We start from the raw sequence: 18,265 nt of genomic DNA on the forward strand, positions 1-18,265 counted from the left end.
ACATCCATAGACTTTTAATGTCAGATTTGTGTGAGATCTTACAAATCACAAATTCTGACTTCCCCTGTGTCCTCTGCCATCTCGGATTATGAACAATTAATCGGTGCCCACAAAGTGTCTCCAGGTAAGCCTCGTAGGCAAAAGTCAGAGGTAGACTGGGCATTCTCCCTCTGATATACCATGGCCCTACAAATCAATAGGGTACTGTGAACGCAAATGACCTGTGGGCTGTACCCACCAGCTGGCAAGACCTTCAAAGTTACAGCAGTGGGGTTATCTGAAGTATCAGAGCCCACGGGAACAAAAAGTCCAGGCTATGTGAGGAAAGGCCATTGCTTTGGGGGAGAAATTTCAATAGACAAGGCAGAAACTTCTCCCTAGAATGACCCATGTGACTCGCTCTGAGGAAAACATCACACCACTATCAAAATTCAACACCCATCTAAAAATAGAGACTCTGAAAAAAGGGAGTAAATCCTGAACTCCAATAGATGAAGGTGCAAGGGAGAGAGCGAGAGGGCTGACATCAGCCATGAGGAAACCGGCTTTGTTTGGTCAACAGGTTAGATAACTTTGGCCTCTAGTTTTAGATTTCATGAAACTTTTCATTTGGATTAGGAAATGAACAATTGAGATACAAGTGTTCCCATCATTAGCTGGCAGCAAGCCTACGTCTCCTCTCCCAGGAGTCCAGAGCTCCCAGGTCAGCAGTTCTATACCAAACAGTAGAAGCCTATGCCTTCTTCACAAGCTGCCTGGCCGTCTAGATACAGAGGGCAATGGGGCTGAGGCCAGCTTTCCCTTTTAGATCTCTCATGGCCTCTGGGTTCCTGGGTCAATCAAATGGCCTCCTCAGATGTTCCTGTTCTTTCTTTTCTTCCACTCACACCACACAGAGTTCCATGGGTTGCCGATTCTAAGTCATCATCCTCTAGACCATCTTTAAGGAGGTCTCTTACAGAGTGAGTCTGGACTCTTGTTCTGCATTGTTAATAGTTCTAGCACTTAGTCAGAATCTCTCACATGATGTTTCTCACAACATCCCGGGATGAATCTGTTGTTCCTGCACCGTCTGCCATTCAGGATCTATTCTATGAAATCTCTTGCTCTTTAAAACTCTGTCTCCCTGCTCCCCACAGCAGTAACAGGCGGAGCCCATTCCTTCCTTAACCCTCCCTACAGTGGCCCTCTTCTACCACAGGAGACAAGAGTGGGAGCTGTGATCCAGTCCTAACTCTGCCTCAATGGGAATGTCAATGTGAAGCTGGACAAAGTGGAGTTGCCCTGTCACATGGGGGAAGTGGCATGTGAAGGTCATCCTGCTGTGACACCCATGGAGTTTGCATGAGCACACACCCACACACACTACCTCAACCAAGGCACCTCTTCGAACCCTATGTACGAATACAAAAATTAGCAGTATTAGAATAAACAAATAGTTTAACAGACTGAGTAAGTATGCTCCTTCATGTTCGAATATGTGCCAAATACACACACTTAGAAGAACACACACACATATGTTAAAGGCATTTAACTCTTGTTCTGTGTTATGTCAGCATCAATGGGTTATTTATAAGCTACAGTTATCTTAGAATGTGAGAAGGACAGAGCTGGTGGTTGTGTTCCTGAAAGGCCAGGGCCATCCCTCAGGCAGAGATGAACAAGGACAGTGAAGAGAGTCTAATCTTTCAGATCCCTGCTTGAAACCAAGCATTTGTGGCCACGTTCAATGTAAGATTTCACCTTCAATGTAAGATTTCTGTACCAGGGCCCTTACATAGTCTAGAACTATAAACCATCCAGCTGGAGATTACCAAGAGCAAAGAGAGTAGGAATTCTATAGACAAGCGCCATTTTAGGACTATGTATACCAAGTATGTGTTATTTTTAAAATTCAGATTTTAGGAATATATGTAGCAAGTACATGTTATTTTTAAAAATCAGGAAACAAACATAGTCATTGTTCTTGTAATAGTCATTTGAATTATTCTTTTTTGTCTTTTTAGGATTTTCTAAAATGTCTACAAATAATAAATATTCTTGGTTTTTGCACGGTGGGGCACACCTTTAACCCCAGCTCTCAGGAGACTGAGATAAGTGGCTCTCTGTGAGTTTCAACTTAGTCTGGTGAGTGTAGTGAGTTCTAGGCCAGCCAGGACTACATAATAAAATCCTATCTCAAAAAACAAATCCCCTTGTTTGGGAACTAGAATGAAGCCATTCCTTTCCACACTGGGGCATAATGAGTGTGCTCCCAGGAGGTGAGACCACGGCATTCCCTGGCCACCACTACTATATCCTGTGACAAAATGTGGTGCCTCAGGACCTGGTACATAGTAGGAGGTCAGCACACCGTGACTGAATAGAAGAATGTGAGGCCCTACCCTAGTCCATTCTGGATTCAGTGGCAAGACATGCAAAGCCTGGGAGAGAACTAGCCAAGCCAAAATGACACACTCCAGGTTCAGTGACCAAGGCCTTGTTTCAAAAATGGAACATGATACAATGTACTCCAAGTTCACCTCTGGCTTCACATGCTCAGATGCAGGTATGCACACCCACACACAAGTGTATAAATGTGCCTATCACCCTGTCCCCAAGGTTAGAACAATTGTTGTTTAGTTGGTTTGGAGGCATTTTGTTCTTTCTTTGAGTCAACCTTCTTATATAGCCAAGATTCGCTCAAACTTTCTATGCTCCTGCCTCAGCTTCCAAGTGTTAGGTTTATAGGCCTGTGCCAGAGGTGACAAATTTTATGTTCATTTTATCATAATAAAATGTGGAAATAAAGAAGAGAATAATCAAGCTTACCTTACTATATCATGTGAAGAGGATGAGCTAAGCCTTTGAAGGGGACTACAGTTCAGGCAGACAGTTTCCTCACATGTAAAGAAGTTGCCTAATGTAACAGCCTCTAGACTAAGAGGCAGCACTCCTCCCTGTCTGCCCTGGGGTGGCGACACTGGAGCAAACTCTATAACACTGCATTTCATTCTATAATGGGTCCTTGCGTCAAGACCTGAGAGACTGCCTTCTTTATCAGGCCTGATTAGTATGAAATTATGTGGCCCCTCTACTTGCAATCAAATTCCACCCCTCCACAGACTTGTCCCTCAGTCCTCAGGCAGCAGAGACTATCATTCAATGACTTTAAACACTGATCCTCCTATTCTCCATAACCCCTCAGTCGCTTCCAGGCCACGGGGACATTGAGTGTAAACTGGCTAAGCAAGAGAAATGGCATTGCTGCCCAGGATCCTCATACAGGATGTTCTTCAGCACCGAGGAGACAGGATTCCTACAGTTGTAATCACTGGATAAGCCACTGTGCCACAGAAAGTCCAAAGCATCCATGTAGACACACTTCACCTAATTCTGGAAAACATTACCAGCCCTAACACCACTACTAAGAGTCTTCTACAGGCAAGTGTGTAGCATAGAGTCCCTGAGGGCTGCTAATCCAAACTAACTAGAGGTATTAAACATCTTAGCCTTTTTTTTTCCAGAAACATCCAGCAAAGGGGTCAAAAGTCCTCCAACTCCTTCCAGGCCCCACCACCTCCAACATCACATGATCTAGCAGGATCATGGCTCACCCTTCAGGTAGCTTTCTCCACTCTCTTAGACTTGCCTGATTATGTATTAGATTTGCCATCTCCATCTCTCTGTGAGCATCTTGCTTTCCCGCCACCCCCTTTTTTCTTTAGGGTTTGCTGTTCTCTTAAAAGTCAAAACAAGCATTAGAGTTCCTTGAAACTATACATTCTCTCTAAGTTGTCAACACTTGCTCTGGGCAGCTCTCCCCATGCCCACAGAGATGATTAAATCACATTTGAAAAACATCTCCAGTTGCTTTTTAAGCATTTTCCATGTGGCATGTTCCCCAGGGCTGGAGGGAGGCTGGCCAGCAGGATCCTGTAGGATCTCAGCCCTATCCCTCCAGTTTCCTTCACAGAAAAGTCCTTCAGGATTTGGCTTCCAGGGTCTGGCAGGAAATGCCAGAGGGTGGGAGGCGGGTACAGTGTGCAGAGCTGCAAGTTTTAAAGAGACAACACCATGGGTAAAACTGGCCAAGTCAAGTTTTGTGGGATCCAGTTGGAAAGGATGGTTTTGTACCTGGGGGTGATAAAATACAAGCAGGCAAAATCTAAAAGGGTCTGGAAATTTTAATTTTCTGTTAACCACAGAATCTAAATAAATCTACCTCTCTGAGCTCTGGGCTCCAGCAGCCAATGGAACAAGCAGTTTCTGAAAAAGCAGCTTCTGCCTCAGGATCTAACCTGGAGCAGGAAAGTCATGTCTTTTAGAGCCTAGTGGGGTACTGCAGTCACCTAAAGAGGGTCCCCAGCTCTGCCATGTCCCTTTCCTTCAGCCTCTGACTTTACAAGAATTTGTTTTCCTTATTTCCTCAGTATGTACCTCTCTCCCAAACTTCACCTCTTTCCTGTGTCTTTTGTCCACAAAGAAGCAGGAGGAAGCTGTGATGTCTAAGGTAGAGAGAGTGTCAAAATGAAATCTACAAAGAACTTTGGAGCCATCTCTTGGCACCCACCTTCTTTCCAATGCTAACCCTACTACAAGGGCCAGATCTGTAGCCTCCCTAACCTGAATCAGATATTCTAGAAACTCAAAAACACAGCAGGATCTCAAGTCTAGCACAAGGTCTGAATTTGATGGGTTTCTATTTGTGGTTTTATTGACTGGTCTATCTGACCACTCTCATTAGCGCTAGGTGCTGAAATCATTTCACTTGCTTTTTATCTTCCAGAGTCTGTGGAAGAAGACTACAGCTTAGTCCCCAAAGACAGAACAGCTTAGTAGAGAGAAATCTTAAGTCACTATTTGAATTTAGCTTGGTCCCTCAGCAGGCTTCTGCCACCAGACTCGACTGGGCCATTATGGTTAATGCCAATGAGTCTACACAGTCATCATTGCTGGATGCCAGGAAAGACACAGGGCCTTACTTTACACTCTCCCAAGCTCTGCCAGCCAACCTGTACATGGTGCCCAGCTTAAAGCTCTGCATAATCTACCAGGATGCTCTCAAGGCAGTTTCCAGAAGAGCTAGTTCTCCCGATAAACTAAAACCTGAGTCTATTAGTGACTCTTCTATTGCTATAACAAGACATCATGGCCAAGGCAACCTAAGAGTAAAGAATTTCTTCGTGCTTTTGGTTCCTGAGGGGTCAAGTCCATGATGACGTAGCAAAGGCATGGGGGCAGAAGCAGCAAGCTGAGGGCACAGATCTTGAGCATCAAACAGGAAGGAGAGAGAGAGAGAGAGAGAGAGAGAGAGAGAGAGAGAGAGAGAGAGAACATTAGGAATGGTGGGAGGCTTCTAAAGTTCAAAGCCCCCCCCCAGTGACACAGTTCCCCCCCCCGAAAAAAAAAGCCACACCTCCTAAGTCTCCTCAAACACTGCCACCAACTGGAGGCCAACCATTCAAGTATCTGAGCCTGGAGGGGTCCTTCTCATTCAAACCAGCACACTGAGGCTCACCCCAAACCTGACTTAACACCTGCTGTTGCTTGACCTGTTCTATTCAAGGATGAGGCAAAAATCTTTTTTGCTTTGTTTTGTTTTTTGTTTTTCAAGACAGGGTTGCTCTGTGTAGCCCTGGCTGTCCTGGAACTCACTCTGTAGACCAGGCTAGCCTCGAACTCTCGAACTCAGAAATCCACCTGCCTCTGCCTCCCAAGTGCTGGGATTAAAGGCGTGTGCCACCACCACCCGGCTGAGGCAAAAATCTTAATAGGATTCAAACAGATCTTTGTGGTTTTGAATCATATATGAAAATCTTAGTCAAAACCACAATGGTATGGTGGCTGAGGAATGCTACTTTTTCAGGAAAAAGAACATCCAAGCAAGACTGAAAATTGACCACAGATTGTGGCTGCCCTTTCTGTTTCCAGTCCTAACGAAATGTCACCCTTCAAATGCACAGCTGCTCCACTAGACCCTGAAGATCAGTAGCTCCCAAGTTCTCTTGGTTTCATTGTCACTGAAACACTAAGGATTACTTAGTGCTATTTACTGCAGACTTTAGTAAGAGCCCCCAGTCACCCTGTCATCCTTCCTCAGGCAAATCTGTATTCTGCTGATAACCCCACACCCAGTACCCACTTCAGTCAAGAGGATAATAGCCAGTCTTTAAAAATTAGTCAAGTAAAGCACAAAAATTAGTTTTTGAAAATTAAATTTGGGGTCTTTAAGATGATTTTTCAAAGGTTCCTTTATTAGTAAACCAATCCCCTGTGGTAAGATTAAATTATAATTTATTAAGAAAAATAGAATATATACATGCTATATAAAGCAGGTATCATCCTGTTCCTATGACTCTGGGTACCTGACACTGGCCTAAGGGAAGGATCAGTAGGTCTCTGAACTGCAAAGAAAGTTTCTCCTCTCTCCTCCAGCCACTCAGACCCTCAAAACCACGCCAGTTCATTTCTTCTTCTGTAAAATTCATGGCATTCTTCAATGCTCTTTTTTGTGTCAATGAGAAACCATGACTTTGACATTCTTCAGTGCATGTTTTCTGTAAAAAAAAAATGGTGGCATTGATGATGCCACTGCCTTTCCTCATTTGCTCACCAAGCAGACCTTCAACTGTGACTTTCCAGGAGCCACCATATATTGGAACCCCACAGAGCCTTCCTGAGTAGACCAGGCTCTTTCAGGCTCCTGGGCCTTTTGACCAAAAGTTCAAAGATAAAAGATAAAATGTGACTCCCTCTCTACATAACCACATTAGTTGAGAGACAGTGATGGCCTTGAGAGACTGGTAGGGGTCTAGCAGGCTTGGCCACAGCAGACAGCCATACCAGATCATGGCCTCAGAGGAGTAGCAATCCCAGAAGGCAGAGGTACCAGGTTTGGCTGCCAACATGTACTGTCTGTGGACAACAAAATCTCGTATTCATAGGCCAGAGACAGAACTGCTGCCTAGTAGGCATGAGACTCTAAGTCCAATTCCTAATACCCCCCCCACACACACACCACACACACACACACACACACACACACACGTATGCACATGCACACAACTTTTGGTTTTCTGAAACAAGTTTCTTAGTGCTACAAAGAGAAAAGTAGACTAAGAGATTTTTGTTGGTGGATGCTGTTATTAAGACAAAACTCAAAACAACTGGATGTAAGCCCATGTGAAAAGAACCACAGACAATAAAGACATTTTGGACCTGATACATTTCCCTTTAATCTTGAATTAAGTTCTAAAAGAGTTAGATATGGTAGCTCATGCCTATAATGCTAGCATTTAAAGGTGGAGCCAGATTGTCTCAAGTTTCAGGCTAGTATGGGCTGAACTTCAGAATGAGGTCCTGTCTCAAAACCAAAACCATGACAGCCAAGCTGTAGTGGGAGAAAAAAAAGCGGAGTCCATCTCTGGACTTGTATTGCCACACTGGACTCTGCATTTGTACACACATGCAAAATCATACTAATCTGTTTGGCGTTGCACAACACAAATTTAAAGGAGAAATGAGACTTAGCCGCCAGTCTGAGGCTTGATCAGAAAAAAAAAAAAAAAAAAAAAAAAAAAAACGAAACAAAGATATTCTTATGAAGCGGGGTCTCTGAGGACAGTTTCACAGAGAGAGCAACCCTGGTGCCCCTGAAAAATAAGTCACAGAATGACCAGGCATCTTCGGGTGGTTCTCATTGCTGAAGAGATCAAAAGGATAAGAAAACTTTCCTAGATCAAGGTTGCTTAATGTAGCCTAGGTGTCAGGCGTGGGCTGATGGGGAAAGTCGAGACCAAATAATTTGGGCAATCATGGATTAAACTCAGGTAATCTTTCTTTGTACACTGCAGGACTCTTCTGGGACGTCAGTAAACAAATGTGTACTGAGGCTACTGGACGGAAGCTCTGGCCAGAGTCCTTCATTCTTAAAACTCCCAAGATAAGCAGGCTTCTCAGAAACTGCCTTGGGGGATGGAGGGGGCTGGACCAAGAGGCTGTAAAGTTTCTGGTGGCAGGATCAGGGTCTTGTTTACCAGGACCTGGGATACCTGCGCTCACACACACACACACACACTCACACACACACACACACATATACACACACATACACACAAATGAGCACCTACACAAGTACAACCCTTCACTGTCTAGGATCCAGGAAAGAACAGGTAGGAGTCTGGATTACCTTCTAAAGAACCCACACACTACAGATTCATAATGCATCCTAGAAGACTTTCTCCCACACACGTCCCAAAAAAGGAAAATAAAATAAGAATTTTATGAAGAACATGTGCTTTTTTTCCATGAGAATAATACCAAACCAGATGAGGGGATGCTACAATGTCCTTGCAGACATTCAGCCTTTACTGCCACCTGCTGGCAGCCAGACACATACATGGTAACTTTTATAATGATTAGAATTCATGGTGGAATTCCAAGCATTTGTTTAGATTTGGCATCTCCTATGACATGTCACACATTAGAAGAATTAGGGAAGCTTTTGCCTTTGCTTTTTTTTTCTTTTGAGCTGAAAGTAGCCTAGAAGCAATCTTACTGTCGATAGGAAGGAGCTGCAGCAGGGTATACACCACGTCTGTTGGTTTTTCCAATGAGTCAACACTGGGGTTAGCCATTTGGCTGTGTGTTGCTACAATCTGAAAGGACACTATCGATCTTTCATCCCTGCACAAGTGCACACATGGAAAAGTCCCATGACCCTGAAAGAAGATGGTATTCAAAGGAACACCTATTTCTGCCAGGGTAAACTCCACTCCGATACACAAAGTCTTGGGGGAGAGGCATGCAGACGGTCAAAATTGGTTTCTGACAGCTGAGATTCTGTGTGTTAGACACCACAATGCTATCCGGGAGGATGGCTGGCCAGCCCCTTCTTAAACATACCTTGGTCTGGAAGCAGCAATAGAGTTGGGTTAGATAAGGGTGTTTCCGTGCCAGAGCCAAAATCCTCTTCTCTGTCATTGTGCAGTCCACGTCATCATCCTGCAGGATGACGTCTTTCTTTAAGACCTTCACAGCATAGACTTCATCCTTGCCCTTGAGTTCTGCCAGCATGACCTGCAACCAGTTTTAACCATCTGCTTAGCCTATGCACACACGGAATCAAATGATGTCAAATATCTAAATGCTACTTGCTTTTTTTAATCGGGTATTTTATTTATCTACATTTCAGATGTACCTTTACCCATTTCTCCTCCCTAGAACCCCCCTATCCCGTTCCTCCTCCTCCTCCTTTTTGCTTTTATACCATTTTAATTACAAGCAGGTATTAAGGTCAGTTCTAGGTTGAGGAACTAGCAATACAATAGATGCAAGTAGTCAAGGAACAAGCAAGACAATAAACACAAATAGTCAAAGAACAAGCAAGGGAATAAACAAAATTCCGTGAACACTCCCATGATCACTGTTTCTAGGGACTTATCAGGATGATCAAAATATCTGATCCTACTTCCCTGTCCTAGCCCAAAGTCATTTTCATGTCTGAAGCCTACTTCCTTGCTCTAGCCTAAAGTTTAGATTCCTGGCTGAAGCCCACTTCCTTGTCTGTGGCCAATGTCAGATTCTTGCCAAGCAGCCCCAAAAGTTCTCTACCTCTCCCCATTTTTTATTTCATAAACAAGACTGAGCCTGTCTTTGGTCATTCTGCCAAGAATATCTTCCTTACCCATCATGGAATATGCATTATCCATAAGCAATGAAATGCTATCTTAGGTAGGTAAGCCTCTGTGCAGAACCTTACCTGTCTTGGCTTGCCAGCCTGTTAATTTACTAACTCTGTCTGGAGGTCCATTTTCAGGTTCAAGCCTTGTACTTTGTCTGACAACATGTTGATGTTGTTAAAGACAAGCTTTAGCATGATGGGCAGGAATAAAAGCATTTCCAGTACAAAAAGGGCTAGCATGATCAAGCTATATATGCCATTCTTGAAGCTTGACCAAAATAAAAATACTGACCTCAGGCCATGGGTAATTTTATCAGCTAGTTGCTTTTTTCCTTTCATTTTTAGTGAAGATGTTTTAAAAGCTAATATATTAAAAGTTTAGGGAAACTACCTAACTTTTTTTCTTTTTAAATCTCTGGCACAGTGCTAAGGTAAGAGAAGTTTAATGCACAGAGGTTAAGTAATTATTCATGTCTTCATCTCCATTAGTGATACATAATTATCAAAAAACAAATGTAGCATTCTTTCTCTCTCTCTCTTTTATCCTTCTTTTCTTACTCTTTTTCCTCTTCCTTCCTTTCTTTTGACAGTTCGCACTATGTAGCCCAGGCTGGTCTTGAACTCATGACACTTCTGTTTCACCCAAGTGATGAAATATTAGGTGTACCCCACCATACTATACACAAATACAGACTTTCAGAAGAAGCAGTATGTTATATGTATTTCCTACAAGGTCTCCATTTTTATCATGATTGCTGGTACTCAGTTTAAAGTAAATACACTATAATTAATTCTGCTATCTCCTTCATATTAGAAACTTATGTTATACCCAATTAAGTTCTATATAAGTTGCACTGAGTGCTTTTGGAAACAATTTAAAATTTTATTTGGCATTATATTCTTGAAATGGAAATTTTCAGAACCAAAGTATTAAACATTTTACACATTTCCTGATATTTAAAAATAAATTTGTTTATTTATTTATATGAGTACACTTTAGCTGTCTTCAGACACACCAGAAGAGGGCATTGAATCCCATCACAGATGGTTGTGAGCCACCATGTGGTTGGTGGGAATTGAACTCAGGACCTCTGGAAGAGTAGCCAGTGCTCTTAACTGCTGGGCCATCGCTCCAGCCCACATTTCCTGACTTTTAAGAGGGCTATAATAATTCACTTTAGTGAAGAGCATCTATGAGCATGAGGCCACTTTTAGCCTGTCCTGTCCAGCAGGGCATTAAACAGGGATCCGGGGAGGTCACCTGAAAGAGAGTGGGGGTGGGGGTGGGGAAACAGGCAAAGATGCAAAGAAATGACGATCTGTCTATAGTCTGATCAGATCATGCTTTTCACTTTTTCACACACAGGTTATATACACAAAAAGGCAGGATGTGGGGAAGGGGATGACACAGGAGCATAGGTGTTCAGGGGGAGTACAGATATCTTCCAGAACAGAGTGTCAGCTGGGTGAAGGTTCAGGGGACAGATCACTATGACTCTGCCTATGAGTCACTTGTCTTTATCTAAGTTGGGACTATCCACCAAGGCTACCTATCTACAAGGTCTATGTATTCAGCCTGGCAATTTTCCAACAAAGCTGCTTGTTTACAATAGCTTCTAGGCGTCTATTTCAGTGTTTTTACACAAAGACCCAAGACTTTGTGTTAGTAGGCATGTATGTCAGGCCTATTGCTGATTTTAGGCCTATAGCTGATTTTAAGCCTTCAGTGTATAACATGGCTGCCCCTGACATTGGCCATTCCTTCTGTTGGTTTGCTTCTTCTTCCTTGACAAGTGGGAGAGATTACCCTGATCTGTTTTCAACCTGCAGCCTACCTTCCTGGGATGTTTATTTTCGAATCGATTCTCTTTGTGGGAGAGTTACTTTTATCCTCTGTCGAATTATTTGCGAAGTTGTTGTTTCTTCTAAGTCGGTTCACATATGAGACATAAAGACAAACCTCTTGCTTTCTGCACCAGTCCTTCCATGCCTGTTTCATGACAATCTATTTTTTTCTTATTGAACATAAATCTTTATCTTTGTGTACTTAATCCTGCCCTGTGTTTGCCTTTACAGTTTTATCCATAGATCTACAAGTAAAGACAAAATTCCTTCCCCTGATGGCCTGATGACTTATGGGGAGTCTATTTTCTTGGCATTTGCCTATCAGTTTGGTGTTTTTATTTACCTCCAAATAGTCACAGATCATTGTCCTTCCAGGGGACTTTGAAGAATGTTATTCCAATGTTGCTGTCAAAGTTAAAGAACATAACCCAAGGAACTTGAGAGACTGCAGATTCTGTCACCTACTAAATACAGCCTATAAAACTGGCTCCAACATTATTTTGATGGCTGTGATTTTGCCTAAGAAACTAGCTAAGTGCTCGGAGTTAGCAGAAGTCCTATCCCGTCTACATTACGTGTAATCCTGGGAGCTCTGAGCATGCTCATTTCCCTAAAATCTTGCTCAGATTTAAACCTATCCCTTCTCATAGGCTAAGCCAGAGTCACCTAAACCACAGCTGGGGTATGTCTCTTATTTAGCTAGTTTTTAAAGAATGTGAGTTCTTCAGCAGTTACCATCTGAGGAAATTCCAGTAACCTCCCTGACAGGTGATCTCAGGACAGATAGGGCAGGTGAGTGCCTGCAGAGCAGGCCCTGTGCCTGAGGGCTTCCCAGAGCCTTCCCTCAAAATGGCCCTGGAATGGTATATTAGGTATTTAGCTCCTGGCTGCTTCTCAGAGCCCAGGACAAATGAGAGAACCTCACTGATTACCCACCAGGCACAGCTTTAAGACAGACAATGAGATAGTCAGATGTCTGAAATGCCTCTCAGATTCCTGGGCTTTTTGTCTCTTTGTCTTTTTAAAAAATCAAATCTTTGCATTTTGTCATGCCCATCACTGAAGGGCATAGCCCCCACAAGGCATATGATGCAGCAGAGAGCAGAGGAAAATGTCCTCCAGGACAGAGAACCTGGATCCACTACACAATTATCCAGTTCTCCTCTCACATGGAGAGGAAGAGCAGAATGTTTAGGAAGCATCAGGAAAATCAGTTAAAGGACATTCAGCTTCCATAGTCTACACAGTAAGGTTTGCTCTGAACCTGGAGTCCACCAGGTACAGGGCCTTAGAGTTCATCCTTAAAGTCTTCCTACTGAGAAACCAGGGATTTTAGATGGCTATCTACACAAAAGAAGAAACATGCACATGGGAACAACAGTGGAAAGCAGGGAGCACATGATAAACACATGAAACCTCTCAGTGTGCTCCTTCCCTCTTTCCTTCCCTCCCTCCCTTTCTCTCTGCCTCCTTCCCTCCCTCTCTCCCTTCTTTTTCCCACTTGATAAATGAGAACAACCCAATCCTACAGAGAATGCCCACAGACCTTGCCAAAGCTGCCTTTGCCCAACACCTTGATGAAGTTGAACTCATCCAGGCCCAAGCGCTTGGCCTGGCCTTGCCGGACTTCACCATTCTCGCCAGGGCTTGCCAGCTGGCCATCAGTCGAGGATGAGGCTCGGTGCTCCTCTCCCCGGTTGTCAAATGACAAGGCCTTCCGGATGTTGTTTTCAAGTTCTTTTAGTTCTAGAATCAAAGGTTAAAAGTGAAGTAGATTAGAATCACTTCATGAGCCATTTACCTTAAGACTCAATATTCAGAACCCATCAGTTCTCATAAAGGCAGATCCAGGGCATCCTATAGGTTCCTTTATCTGTACTAACACATTTCTTTTGATACCTAGTGTGCAACAAGCCATCAGTCTGCAAAGAAAAGGATATAGTTCCTGATCTGTCAGGATTCACTGCCACCAAAGGCCTCTGAAGGCCTTCTAGCAACCTTGTCCACAATTTAGGTGTGTTGAGACTACATGTCTTCGCTGGATCTCTGCAGACTCAGGGGCAACAGGCACCCTCCCATTCAACTTTCCTTTGAAGATGAGAACCCTCAGAAGCCACCCTCACAAGCTTTACTGGTGACAGAATCACTCACTCACTCACAGGGCCTGTGAACTAGAACTAAAAGAACTTGAAAACAACATCTAGGAAGGCTTTGTTTTTCTAAACGTCTTTACTTAGTGTTGACATTGGCTTTACTCTGAGTACTTGTCCAATATGAACCTACCTGAAGCTACCTAATAGAATGAGCCACAGGCTTATCATTAACAAAAGACTAGCTTCCCACAATGGCGTGTCATAAACATATCTCTTCCGGGTTAGGAATTCCGTAGTTCAATTTCACAACTAGGAGACGGTCTTGTGGCCTTCTGGAGTATGTGACCTAAATTACCTGGGTGATGGTGCTGGGTGGCCCTTTGACCTTTTCTATTTGAACAAGGCCTATTATGGTTAGACATTCATTCACCAACAGGAACACTCATCTGTGTGGTACGGGTGTCCTGATATGATCCTACTGTAAAAGACTCTCATGAGTAACAGGGGTTACAGAGGGGCAGAGTATTTATACTTTGGAATGAAGACAGATGAGTGAGCAGCACCTCTGGAGAGGAAGATCTCTGCCTCCTTTCCAGAAGGATTTTAGTCCTAAGGGCCCATGCAGGGGATCTAGAGTGAACTCATAATGGGGTGGAAGGACAACAGCCAAGCCTGCAGACAGCCGTGTGATGACAGACTCAGCAGTTGCATAGCTCACTCACTCCAAAGTATGACTTTTATCTCGTTGGGAAGGCCTCAGTTGTTAAGAGCTTCTTGAAAGGTAGAACCAGATGTCTGAAGACCCCAAAACTCGAAGAAAATGGCTTTCTGAATTCTTACAACAGAGGAGAGACAGTGTTCTGCTAATCTCTGCTTTGTGATGTGTTACTAAGAGGCTTTCATATCCTTTAGTCAGGCTGGGAAGCACGGGACCTGCCTAACTGGTACATCTGCCTGAATAAAGCCTCAAGAGGCACAGCAGAGAGTGCACCAGGCAAGAGCCTGGCTTGGGAACCAGGGGTACATTACCTTACCTGGGTCTGTTATCACTGGACCCCATCTCTTTAAAGTTCCAGGACACTCAGTATTAAAAATGAAAAGCTGAAAATGTCTCACTTGCCCATGATAGGATCTGTAAGCTGATTACTTGGGGAGGGATGTAATCTCTTTTGGAATAAAGACACAGAAAGTGAAAAAGACCAGAAGAGCTGAGATCAACATTCTATAGTTTCTAGACTGGTGAAAGGCCACTGAAACGGTCTTGCTTATTCCTGAGTAAGAAGCGCTGTGTCACAGTGATGACCTCCAATGAGGAGTTCACAGTTCAGGAGAGGCACAGGCCCATCCTGGACACCAACTTGGTTCTTGGCTTCAGGTCAAGCCTTTTCAATGCGGACCTCCCATTTCTCAGCCTGTTACCTGGGCATCAGTATAGAGCTGGTGTGAGTAAAATATTAACAACAACAGCACAGGAAGGGCCATAGAAAAGGGCACCACCATGCGGTGAGGTCATTCTGCCTAGTAGATGTGTTCTGCTCTTTCCAGGGATGTTTGGGAGCCATCTGTCACCAGAAGGAAGGCTTCAGACAGCAGTCCTTGTTTAGCTCTGGCATCTCAGATTCCATAAATGTATACACGTTATGCCTGCAGAACTTACTGTCTTAAGCAGATTATCTAGTCAGAAGGAAAGAGACATCCAGAGTGTAGGCAGAGGAAAGTCAGGCCTAGGGCTGACTCCCCCTGCTTCTCAAACTTCATCTTTCTATTCCCATCTGTTCATTCAAAGAACAGGAGAGGAGACATCCTCCCTAAGTCAGCCTCATCTCAAATCTTGGGGTGCCATGATTAATGGGAAGGGCTGTAAAGCACGTATATGGACATGTCTAGGTCCAGACAGAAGGATGGCATGATGAGCAAAGGACTGGAAACTCTCTACACTTGAAACCAGGGTAAGAAGTGAAGCCATAACAGACCACAGCATACACATGCAGGACCCCTGCTACCTCAGGCTGGAGGGAACAGAGGCGAGCACTCCTGCCTAGTGCCCTCAAGAAGCCGCTTAGCATGCAAGAACAACTGCCATATCAACAAGGAAGTAGTGAGTGGGGACTTGCTGGTGGGGCTATTGGCAGCACTCAGTAACAAGTGACAGGGGTCAGAGGTCAGAGTCTCACCCTGGTCACAAGGGGAGGTGGGCGCAGACTTGGATCTGTCATCTTCAGATGGGGAGTTTCCAGAAGCCGGCTGTGGGGACTCTGCACCAGCAACGAGCTAAAAAGGACAGAGAGAGTCATAAGAAAGGACGCTTGTGTTTTCAAAAGCATCAAGACACCATAGGAAGCTCAGAAGTACATCAGACAAAGAGCAGATGCACAAGGATTCATGTGCCAATTTAATGGAAAACAAAGCAAAACACGAAAGATCTCCACAATACTTATCCTCTCCAAAGACAGATGACCCTTAAAGCAAAGCTCTGCTCCAGTCTTTACATGACACTCTCCCCCATACACACCTTACTCCCCATCCCTCATTCCCAACCCGCCCCCACACACACCCCATTCCCAACCCCGCAATATCTATGTAATGCAAGTTCTCCTACCAAGTCAATGCGATCCCGACTAGCTCGACCTCCCATCTGGTGTTTATTCATGATCTTATTCACCTTTTTATCAATAACGGCACCTGCAGGTGCACATTGTGTGGGCTCCTCTAGTTAGACTTCCCAGTACTTTCATTGCCCCTAGTGGCTGGCACGAAGTACTACACATAGCAGATGCTCGCTAATAGTTTCAGATGTTGTTTAATCCCGTTAGCACATTTTAGTGGAAGATTCCCAGTCACTTTCATTTGTTACTGGCGGGTCCAACTTAAGTGCCAGTATGGATTTGGAGATCACAAGAATTTCGGTTCCCTCTGCTCTTGATCTTCCCAAGGGTCTTTTCTAGCAAAAGGTCCGAGTTGACTGCAAAGACCGTTTAGCTTCTGACCAAGGATATGTCTCTTCCCTGTCTGTCATGTCATACAACTGAGGCTTTCTATCAGGACTGTCACTCAGTGGAGATTGCTGGATGATAGCTCCTTGGCCCTTTGTCTACTTGGTCCTGCTTTCCCCAGCTGCTCTTCTCTTTGAGAGCCCACAAAAGTGAGCCTGGAAATGTAATGCAGTGGACAGCAACCTGTCACCAGAACCATAGCCTGTGTGCAAGGACAGAGCATTTCCCTTTAAACCTCTTGTGACAAAGGCTGTCCCACTTCCAGCAGAGAAAAGTTGTTCTTCTGAGAAGGACTTTCTCTGGCGCTGATCAATGGTGCAATGTACCAGAGACCTTGCTCAGCCTGCCTCTTTAGAACCTCTAGTATTACTGGCTAGTGTCACAGTGGCTTTGTAACTCCACTGCCTTGGGGCACCAAACAAAGTTGTTTATTTTAGGATTCACAGAACCTGGAGAAGCCATCCAATGTTTAAGGCTTCACGGTGACCCTGGATAGGGTAGTTTCTTCAGGGCTTGCAAAACAGCTTTGTTTGTTGGGAAGACAGAAGAGAGAGTTAAAAAGATAAAAGTTGTCTGACTCTCTTCATCAGTGGGATCCAAGTTTTTCTAGGGCCATGAGGAAAAAGACATGGGCAGGTTCAAAACCAAGAAGAGTGGGTAATGTAGGCTCCTCAGAAGGGATTTCAGGACAAGAGTAGAGGGAACTCAAGAGCAAAAGCCACCAGGCACCTAGAGACACACTTGCTCTCCTAGAAAAGCACTTTGAGAAGTTTGACACTTGGCAGATGGGGCCACACCTTATCCACCCACACCAGCACTGACTGTCCCAATAATATCCTCCTCATAACCTGTTTCTATAGGCCTCTAAAATTTTCTAAGGCAGGTATCATGGCTGAGGCAGAACCCACTAGAGATGCCCTTAGCTCTCTTTACATCCATAGGCCTTGACTTGTCAAAACAACACATTAGAAAATACAATTCTTCCTAACGACACTTAGAATGTCATATGGATAAACAGGGCTTTGGTCTCTAAGAAAGGCCATGTGTTCTTAAGTACTTCCCAATAAACTCAGTGTTAGATGACAGAGATGGCCCATCTGTGCACCCAGTTATCCTCAACACCAGAGCCCAGATTCAGACACTAACTACTTCATGACAGTTCTGGCAGCAAGTTAGTTTGCTTCAGTGTCTAGAGCAGTAGTTCGAAACCTGTGGGTGGAGATCCCGAGGGAGTTGGTGGGAGTCGAACAACCCCCTAAGACCATCAGAAAACATGGATATTTATGTTAAAATTCATAGTGATAGCACAATTACAGTTATGAAGTAGCAATGAAAATGATTTTGCAGTTGGGGGTCACCTCAACATAAGGAACTGTATTAAAGGGCTTCAGCACTAGGAACCCTGAGAACCACTGCTCTAGAGTGTCATGCAGCACTAGGAAGGATGAGAACCGCTGCTCTAGAATGTCATGCAGCACTAGGAAGCCTGAGAACCGCTGCTCTAGAATGTCATGCAGCACTAGGAAGCCTGAGAACCACTGCTCTAGAGTGTCATGCAGCACTAGGAAGGCTGAGAACCGCTGCTCTAGAGTGACATACAGCACTAGGAAGGCTGAGAACCACTGCTCTAGAATGTCATGCAGCACTAGGAACCCTGAGAACCACTGCTC

At 44.2% G+C, this 18,265-nt stretch overlaps 1 protein-coding gene across 1 annotated transcript in view; it reads right to left on the reverse strand.

Annotated features, from left to right (window-relative positions):
* Positions 1 to 18,265, reverse strand: part of Prkce (protein kinase C epsilon) — a 481,124-nt gene that overhangs the window by 145,266 nt on the left and 317,593 nt on the right. The window contains exons 9-11 of the mRNA XM_028765100.1: positions 15,777 to 15,873; positions 13,056 to 13,255; positions 8,887 to 9,060 (exon numbers count right to left, since the gene is read on the reverse strand). Of these exons, the coding sequence (XP_028620933.1) occupies positions 8,887 to 9,060; positions 13,056 to 13,255; positions 15,777 to 15,873 (471 nt within the window). The remainder of the gene's footprint in view (positions 1 to 8,886; positions 9,061 to 13,055; positions 13,256 to 15,776; positions 15,874 to 18,265) is intronic.

The sequence above is a fragment of the Grammomys surdaster genome, unplaced genomic scaffold (genome assembly GCF_004785775.1).
Source record: "Grammomys surdaster isolate TR1022 unplaced genomic scaffold, NIH_TR_1.0 149, whole genome shotgun sequence".
Classification (NCBI taxonomy): Eukaryota; Metazoa; Chordata; class Mammalia; order Rodentia; family Muridae; genus Grammomys; species Grammomys surdaster.